General features: G+C 40.3%; 1 protein-coding gene across 2 annotated transcripts in view; it reads right to left on the bottom strand.

Annotated features, from left to right (window-relative positions):
• Positions 1-905: 905 nt before the first annotated feature.
• The window catches only part of LOC148878895 (TNF receptor-associated factor homolog 1a-like), a 33,628-nt gene continuing 24,430 nt past the window's right edge, over positions 906-10,103 (bottom strand). The window contains exons 10-13 of one of the 2 annotated variants that reach the window (XM_088960272.1): positions 9,093-9,243; positions 3,969-4,435; positions 3,684-3,876; positions 906-2,721 (exon numbers count right to left, since the gene is read on the bottom strand). In XM_088960272.1, coding sequence (XP_088816398.1) covers positions 1,312-2,721; positions 3,684-3,876; positions 3,969-4,435; positions 9,093-9,243 — 2,221 coding nt within the window. In that variant the 3' untranslated portion in view covers positions 906-1,311. The remainder of the gene's footprint in view (positions 2,722-3,683; positions 3,877-3,968; positions 4,436-9,092; positions 9,244-10,103) is intronic. The other variant, XM_088960273.1, reaches the window with a different exon arrangement.

Below are 10,103 nucleotides of genomic sequence, written 5' to 3'. Positions count from 1 at the left end.
GCCTCAAGGTCACCAACGCCATCCGGCAAGGTAGCTCCAACGTCCCTCTCTCCACCTCCGAGATCTTAGCACATGTCCTCCCAACCGGCGATCCCGACAACCTCCAGAGCATCCTTCGAATGCTCACTAGCTACGACGTCTTCTTAGAGCACATCGCCGATGGCTCCTCAGAGCTAATGTCTGGGGTATCCGTGTCTTTCATGAAGGCGATAATAGAGGGCTATGATGGGTTCAAAGGGGTGGAGCGCCGAAATGTTAGAAACATTCGCATAAACAGCAGAGGAAGAAGATGAACAACAGTGCTCCTTTTTTATATTATTTCAAAAAGTTTATCCTATTTTTGTTATTATATAAAAATATTACTTTTTATTGATATTAAACGCAAAAGTTTGCCTGCCCTAAAATATATATAGAACGGACAGGTGGCTCGCGACTGCAAATTCATGAATCTCTACCATGGTTTTGAAAAACGAACAGGTGACCGAACCGATCAAGGGTCTGGTTATCGATTCAAACGGCCGATCCGTTCTGACAAAAGAATAAAAAATAAAAAATTGGAGAACAGTCAAAACCATTCAAACAGTTAAACGGTTTATTGACCAAAATCAACGATTTTGAAGGAAAAAGCGGTTTTGGAAGAAAACAGAACCGATCAGATGACCAGTTCCCGGTTTTTCCGGTCCAACCATCGGATCCGATCCAGTTTTGAAAACAGTGATCTCTACAAATTTAAAGCCTTGGGAGTTGGGAACTCTGTAAATGGCTAGATTTCCAACAGTCAATCCTTCTGCATTCATTGGAATTGCCATCACAACTCTGGGTTTTAGTCTGGCTTGCTTCAGGCGAAAATGATCGCCCTCATCCACGAAAGAAAAAAAAAATAGTAATTGCTGAGAAAACTGCTGTGTTAGTAATTTAGTATTAATTATTTTTGTAAAATCGGTACACCAACAGTTTGATTTCGAGACCTGTTAGAAATGAATACTAATGACTTCGTTGCTAAATAACTAGGCTAAGCAGATTCCAGCAAAGCCAATAACATCGGGGCCAGGATTGGTTGCTAGAATTCAACCTTCCCGCTGTAAATCCTAGGGGGTCTAGAGATCGAGCACTGTTCTACATTGGATAACACATACAATCAAGGCCAACTGGAACAAAGAAGGCAGAACCACTCTTTACAAAGCGTTTCTTATCAAAGGATTACAACTTCACTCCAAAGCTGAGACCCACAAATTTCCTCGTACATTATTGTGAATAGTGACAGACGTCGAGCAATTGCTTGCGGGTGCATTGTCACATCATAGGCCCCTATCAATGTCCAGTAGAAGGCCGGAATACAGCATAACCATTGACCCCACAAGCCAGATTTGAGTACTCTGGCAGTTGAAACGAGTACCCATCACCTTCAGCATTCCTTACACTAAGCAAAGAAAGATCAGCACCACCCACTGGCCACTGACTTTGAATCACACCATCAATCTGACCATTTGTATAGACGGACAGACCAACTTGGGATACGTCCCTCAGTCCATCAAAATGACCACCGGAGGAGCCATAGATCCGCCGCACCCCATCATCATGGTAACTTGTTGGACGATCTAACCTGCAACAATTGAAAGATGTTCCTATATCCGTTGATAAACCCATTTCGGAAGGAAAAGTTAATTGCCGATTCAAGAGGGGATGATGATGCCCATTAGTGGAACTGTGGAAGACTGTACTCGCCTTGGCTGCCTTTCCAATATTGTGCTCCTCATCAAGCAGGTAGTTAATGATATCAAGGTGGGGAAACTCATCTGCCGACACCCCTTGTGCCTGACGTGCTGACATGCTGGCTGTCAAATCGTCTGCAAAGTATGTCCTGGATCCACTACTGCCAGGACCATATAAGTTAAGGTTTTGAAATCCATTAAGCAAAGATGGATCACGGAGTTTGTTGTTGGCATCCCTTTGTGAGCACTCTTCCAACCACTGTGGTCGATTCTGCAGTATTTCAGGAGTAACGCTGCCGAAAGTAAAGCCTGACCTGACCAAGCCCTGGTCCACCCTTGTGGAGCTTTGAGCTGAAAGCATTGGCGAGGATATAAAGGCAGGAGGAGATTGGGAGAAAACTGGTACTGAATTTACTGCTGAACTTGAAGAGTGGCGAGGAACAAAACCAGCTGGGCTTGCAGATACAGTTTTACCCATTATGGCATTTCTGTAGGACTGAGGAACATAGCTCTGGGTCGCTGGTGAGTGATCAGTGCCCAACCGTCCTGCTGCACTCACTGACCGTGATAACAACGGTGCTGTTTGAACCATGGAAACAACAGGAGCAGTTGGCCTGGGACCAGGGATCAGAGGAGCACTTGACGGCCTTGACATAGCTGATGTTTGTGATGTGGATTTTTCCATTGGCGTCGGTGTGGGCTTCTTTGGAGATACAGGCTTTTGAGTACTTGATTTGGACATAGTAGAAACCTGGGGCTGTGATGTTAATGGCGGCACAGCCTTCTCAATTTGCCATGAGATATTTGAAGACATCTCCCTAGCTTGAACTGGTTCAGTTGGAGAAGTGCCTTCAGCAACTGGTTTTGGCAAGACATTGCAAGACTGGTTTCTGGTGGGATTGCAGGGAGAGGATGATAATTCTGTTGTTGTGTTTTGTTTGGCAGGTCTTTCAATATCTACCTGCTCTTTTACACTGAGCTTTCGTTGCAGTGAAACAACTTCTTCTTCCTGACAAAATGAGGATCAACAGCCCATCAAGACTAAATGAGAACTGAGAAGTCTAGTCATAGATTTACTGAATTGCATAAAGAACCAAAAAGGTGCAAAACATGCCTATATCCCTAGAATTAAGGAATAGTTATGAACATGGATTTCACCGACCAACAATAAAATTGGAGAACAAGAACTAACATTCCATCTATATACTAGTTAAATTACAATTTGATAATTTAAACCCTTGAAGGTGATTCTGAAATTGTGGTGAATTGGCTAACAGAGGACAGTTCTATGCTCTGGAAATACAGCAATGAAAAGAGGAAGTTCAAGTGGCTCACCAAGGACATGGAAATACATTTTACATGGATAAAGAGAAGTGCAAATGCATTGGCAGATGGTCTAGCTAGACAAGGGGTAAACAGATGCCATGTTTTGGGCTGTTTTGTAATTGTAATTGTAATTGCTTCATAGTCAGGATGTACCTTGGGTAGTTGGGAATTAAGATTCTTTAGCTCCCTCCTTTGTAATTCAGATTATCTCATTTTTAAAATAAAATTTCATTGTAACTGATCAAAAAAATAATAATTTAAACCCTTGATGCACAAGGAGGGTGCATTAAGGAAATAAAAAACTTAGGCATGGGTAGTAGTAGTAGTAGTAGTAGTAGTAGAGGGAGACCTAGTTACTAGAGCATGAAACGGGTTAGATCTGGCAAAATCCAGATCCATACCTGATGGGGGGAATGAAATCTTGTGAGGCTTGCAAGTCAGTCGAATAGATCCATATACACATGTCATTTTAGATAGATTTATACATATATTGCAGGTCTAATGCCTCTCTCACCAAAAACAAAACAAAGGACAATTACAATATTTACTGTCCTAGGCATTGTTTACTTCGTTAGACCAGTAACCACAAAAACAATGAGTCTATTGCTATTCCTGAAATAAAAAAGCAAAGGGAAAAGATAATACTTTGACCTTCTGAACTAAATGCTGCTCAAGCCACTGTATCCGATCCTTCAATGAGAGAACAACAGTCTCAGGTTCAGTTTCAGCTTCCCTGCTACTTTCAGAGGCATCATTTAGAGGCCCTGCATCTGATGTTTGGTCAGATGGTTGGTTATCCATATCATCACATGTCTCCTTGCCACGCTGGTTCTTCAACCTACAGATTAGAATTAAAAAAAATAAAAAATTGAAAAATCAAATAGGTTCCTTCTAATATGAGTGTGAGTTGCACAAGGATCAATTTCTAACCTGTTGGGAGATGTATGGTTCTTGTACTTTGGCAAGGAACTACCTTTGTAGGGCCCATTCATCACTATTGATGGGATTGAGTCTGTAGAACATGTTGAAGAGCTATCATCCATTACAGATTGGCTCTTTTTCTCAGATCGCCCATTTTGTACAGAAAGGTTATTCATTCCACTGCTACTGGCTTCTGTAGTAGGATGTACCTCTGATGTGTCAGTATCCCAATTGACATGACTAGAATCCCCCTCTTCCAAATCTGGTTGAAGTGTCTCAGCAACGTCATCACCTATATCAGAAACTTCCAGTAGCGAATCAGCCTTATCAAGCACAGAAAAAGGCTGCTTCTGAGAAAAGTCCTCAACAGTTCTTTTAGTAGTTGTATCTCTTTGGTGCTTGTCTTGTACTGCCACAATAGACTTTTCATCGTTTCCTCTATCTCTTCCTTTGCGACTGCTTCGTTTTTGTTTAGACTGTGGATGAATAAAAGGAAAGCTTAGACTGTAAAGAAATTTCAACAAGGCATTAAGTTAAACTATGATGAGAGGCTACAGTGTCTTCTTATGCATGTTGTGCATATATCAATCTTTTTTTTTATGTTATGCATGCTTTTGCATGAAAGGCTTGCTTTTGTCAACCCCCGGCTGTTAAACAGTTTTGTATGCCCTTAGCTTAAATCAAAATTGATGTATTTTATGAGTTTATTGTAAATGAATAAAAGTATATATTTGATTCATGTTCCCTTGGTATGTTTCTGTGTAATACCCTTAAACTGGACACTTATTGAGACTCGTGTTAGTTTAGAATGTTCACAGCCAGTGGGTCGGTCTGGGGAGACCTATCCTGACAAGGCTGACACTGTGGTGCCACCAAGTCGGTTGGGGTGGCTTGTCTTAGCTACCGGGGTGAGACCCTAGGCACATACAGTGTGGGATTAATTGAATCTTTGAACTGGACCAGATTTCCAGTATTGCCCTAGACCTTGGAGATTGATGGGCAAAACTGAAAAGTTACACCCGACCCCTAGACTCGATTATGATACTGCACTGGGTATCGAATCGGGCTGTCTTTGATGTACCATTCAGTGAGATCCTTAGCGGGGGTCAAAACTGGGTATGTTGGGACAATCCGAGAATTTATCTGAGTGGGTGATCATAGTGACAGGATCAGCCCCTTTGTCGGACAAAGGTAATGATCGGGGATGCACTCTCACTGTTGGAAACCAAGACTGTCGGTAGCCGATTTCAACCGTTGAGATTTGTTTTGCAAAGTATATTTTATATGAGATATAAAAGTATATATATTATGGTTTCTAAAATGTTTGCAAAAGGGTTTTAATTCCCGGGATCCAGATAAGTGGAGAGTGCAACACTGTTCCTTGCAGCCGAGGGAGAGGTCCTCTCTTGTCGGGCAGTTTATGATCATTATGGGCTGAGAGGTTAAGTGTAAGACCATTGAGGATAATACCTGATGGGCTAATCTTGCATCTGCCCACAGTCCCTGGGTGTTACAAGGTGGCTTGGCCCAGGGACCACTTAGGGTAAGTGTTGGGCCCATAGAGCCCATTCGATGGGTTTCAGGGGGTGCACTGTCTTAACAGTGTATTCGACCAGGCCTTGTAACAAAGGCTGGGCCGAACCCATGTGGCTGATGTGTAGATCAATGCTTGGGTCCCACGTCATACAAGGAAGCCCAACTGGGCAGCAGTTAGGAAGGTTAAGTGAGCACATAAGCTTAATGGGCCTAAAGCCCATTTCGAACTGGGCTATTAATTTAGTTAATTAAAGGGGCGAATTCTGAAATGGATTAGCAGTTAGGATAGGGTCTTGATCCTATCCACTCAGAGAGTCCAGATCTGAATGTGATTCAAATCTAGAAACCTCCTAATAAGATTAGGATAAAGCTAATCTAATCTGCAGATATGATAAGGGTTTATCCTTATCACTAGAAGAGAAGGCTGATCCAAATATAATTTGGATAAGCACCTCCTAATGGGATTAGGAGCTGATCTTTTCAAGTTAACAAAAGGAAGGAGGGGGGCGGCAGCCTTGAGAGAGAACAAGAAATACATCAAATCCTCTTTAGTGCTGAAATCAAGAAGAGAGAATTCTGCACCCTGCGAATACTCTCTTGCCGCCCTGTTTGCCAATTCGATCTCCAACTGTGGGAGAAGTCAAGATTGGATCTTGACATCAATTCTTTGAGAAAGGATTGAAAAGGAAGCTGTGCTCACGTTCCATCCTGTTGTTTCTTGCGAAGGACAGAGTTCTTGGGGAAGAACACTGCTGATTCTGCTCCATCCTGCACTACGCCATCTTCAGTGGGAGCAGTCTTTGGATCCTTCCTTGGGCGTGAACACCTTCGTTGGGAGATATTGCTTCTCCGTATCAGGTATCATTCTCTCCCATTCCTTTTGGTTCAGATCTGGTTCAGTTTAAGGTTCAAGATTTATCCTTGAAAATGTGATTTTCCAAATAGGGAATGTGATTCCCAATTGAAGGGAGAGAAAAATTTTTGAAATTCGCCCCTTATTCCGCAATCTTTGGGCATCCATGTGATGGATCTCTCAACCCCTCACCCGCCCCCACCCCCAGCCTTTTCTCCTCAGTTAGGGATCTTCAACTGTATATTTCCTCTCTCTGTTGAGGTGACTGGGGGAGCATTCAACACAAAACACAACAACATAATAGAAAGGAGAAACAGAAAACATGAAAGGGTATTTGGATATGAAACAAATAACCATAAATAATAGACGACAAATAAACAAAATTATCAGCAGGACCAGATGTAAATAATTGAAAAATTAATACAAGCACACAATATCAAGTATGCATAGATAGCATATTGAAAAACCAAAGTTCTGACACTACACTCAAAGATGGGAATATGCTATTACAAAAAAAATTGTAATTGTTTAAGGGCATCACTTAAGGGATTAGGCTTCTACTCCACAACTGAAAAGGTGGATATCTAAGGGAATTACAACTTTAAATAAACAAATAAATATATCATCATCATCATAGCCTTATATCCCAACTATAAGGATCAGTTACATGAGTCCTGTTTTGCCATTCCATTTTGTTCAGTGTCACACACATTGTTAAATTATGGGTGTTTAAATCATTTCTTATTACTTCCACCGAAATATTTTTCAGTCTGCCCCTAGCTCTTCTAGCCCCATCTCAATCAGTTTTCTCTCATTTTATCACCTATTGGAGCTACTCCCAAGTTCCTTCATATGACTTCATTCCTAACCTTGTCCTTTCTAGTTTTACTATTCATCCATTTAAGCATTCACACTTCTACTACACTCATTTTTTGGACATACTGTTTCTTAACCGCACAACACTGCACCATACAACATGGCTAGACTTGTATAACTGTTTTTATAGAATTTTCTTTTTAACCTAGGTGGTATTCTCCTATAACATAAGACTCTGATGCCCCTTTAATTTTGTCCATCCTGCTCCAATTCTATGGGCAACATCCTCCTTGATCTCTCCTCTGTTATTAATTATTGAACCAACACAACAGAAGATTCACATTGCGTTATCTATTGATCTCCCAAAGTGAACCCTAGTTTACACTCCTGTTATTGTCAAATTTACATTGCATATATTCTGCTAATACTACTTATGCTAAAATCTCTTGTTTTTTATGCAATTGTCCACAAACCTTATTTTGCATTTAATCCTTTGTTAGTTCCATCAATTAATACTATCTCATCACAAACATCAGGCACCATCAAACCTCCTCCTAAATATGGTTAGTCAATTCATCCATGACTGGAGCAAATAAATAAGAACCAAGAGTTGAACCATGGTGAAGATCCATTGCAACTATAAATTCTAATCTTTCGCACAGGTATTCCAATAGTGGTTTTTGCACCATCATACATATCCTTAATTAGGCCAACATACCTATTCGGGACTCCTTTCTTTTCCAAAACACACTATATTACCTCTGTAGGAACTCTATCATATGCTTTCTCTAGATTAATGAAAACCATATGAAAATTTCTCTTCTTCTCTATAAACTTTTCTATCAATTGTCTTGCAATGTCTCTAGTACCATGTATGTAGGTGTATACAAGTATGCTACTATATATGTGAATCCCATCATTACAAAAAACACAACGGCATGTAGAAGGATTTGAAAGAGAAGGTGTGGATGGCACATCCCTAAAACCCTGAGTATGGATATCCATGTATAGACTGTGCCCTCTAGACTTTTTCCTAACTCATTCAATACCTTCGGCTTAAAAGCTACAGCTTTGTAATTAGGTGGTGAATCAAGCCATAATGCCAACATCTTTTACCTTAAGGTCCATATAAAACATCCCCTCCAGAATACAGTTATTTATTAAAAGCAAGAGAGGTAAAAACAGCACAAGGGCCTATGCATGTCACCGTGCATACAAACCTTCTAATAATCCACATATTTACTAACTGATGCATGCCCCAATCATTTCCCAACCTCAGCACAGTAGGAATTAAGAAACCACAGGTTATCCCAGCTCATATATATGACATAACGAATTATGCCCCTATGTAAAGCCAGAGTCAGGCAGATTATCTGTCAACCCAAAAGATTTTAAAAAGAATTTCAAGGTACTTAATGGTTCCAAAAACCCATGACTGAACAAACATGAACTACTTGAAAGACAGTCAGTTCTATTAAACCTAGACATTTAGTTCAAGCACTCAGATTAACCCTTGTCTGGTAACAGAGAAGACAAAAATAGACTGGAAGACCTAACTATGGGGTCGTTTGGCAAGTCTTTTTGGGAAGATCTTCTGGTAGCTCTGACAGTGAAAAGACGCATTGAACTTTTGCATGAAGATCTGAGCAGCCCAAAGCTAGTTTGGCTACCGTGCGTCTTTCCGTGTTTTTCGCATGAGAATAAAGTGAGAAAGACGCAAAAAGCTCCATTTGGAGCTTCCCAAAATGGGCTTCTCGTGCCTTTTCGGCGCATCAACTTTTGGCGGCTAGATCTGTTATGAACCAAAAGAAAAAAGACTGCAGTACAGTCTTCCCAGCTTGTAAACAGCCGAAAGACTGCACAAAAGGCACGCCAAACAGGGCCTATGTATCTTTTATGATAAAAAGCTACATAAAAAATTATCAAACCTGTTTTTTCTTTGATCTTTTTCCCTTTTCAGATGCTCCTCGTTTAGCTCTTTGCTCACTTTCAGCCAGCCCTGCTGCCTCTTCTTCACGTATGAGATCCTCTTGCCTCTTCAAAGCAACAGCCTCCTGGTATGCAACTTCAATTATATTACTGTAATTGGAAACATCAAACTTGGTTAAAGTAAGAAATATACAGGGAAAATAAGGTACAAATATATTAAATTTGTATATTTAATATACAAATTTAAATATACAAATATTTAAACTGGGCTGCCATTTTATCATAAATCAAATATAAGACTGAAATAATACATGGATCGTATAATTCAAAATGAAAAGTCCAAAATGTAGAATGGGTAACCAGGCCCTCTTTAACAATAAAATAACATGCAAAGCACAGAAGAGGGTTTAAACATATTAAAAAGGCTATTAATCTGGAGACTTAAGGGTTGGTTTTAAAGTTGGTGCATACTTCTGCAAAGCAAACCAAAAAAAAACAGTAGTATAGAAGGGAAATCATGATTTTGGCCAGAGAATTTCTTTCTTTCAACTGGTCATAAATTATCAATGAAAAATTAAAGATGTAGAGATAGTAAGAAGTGCTTCGATAAGTACAGCCATCAATTCCCAACTTTCAAATCTTCCCTGTTTTGGTTTTGAGCAGCTGAATAGAGATCTGGGGAAGAGTCTTTCAGAGGTGTAATCACACCACGTCTATCCAGAATTTAGTTCTGTCACCTATACCAACGTTTTGATAACTTTTAAGAACAATCTGACACCTTCACAATACTTTTCCATCGAGCAAAGCTACAAGGTAAAGAGGTCCCATCCGATGTATCCATGGTTTAAAATGTCCCTAATTTCCCTAACATTTCCACAACATATTTCCATTTCCATGGGTAGCAACACAAAATTTTACTGGAATCGACATGTTCCCCAATGAACACTATCAACACCATGTGGAGTACAAGAGATTATCTGCACAACATATTCCCATTTCCACTTCCATGG

This window comes from Nelumbo lutea, chromosome 1 (assembly GCF_056320005.1).
Source record: "Nelumbo lutea isolate HS-2025 chromosome 1, American lotus-T2T, whole genome shotgun sequence".
NCBI classification, from domain to species: domain Eukaryota; kingdom Viridiplantae; phylum Streptophyta; class Magnoliopsida; order Proteales; family Nelumbonaceae; genus Nelumbo; species Nelumbo lutea.
Note: the sequence above shows the minus strand (reverse complement) of the source record. Positions and strands in the feature narration are given on the sequence as shown.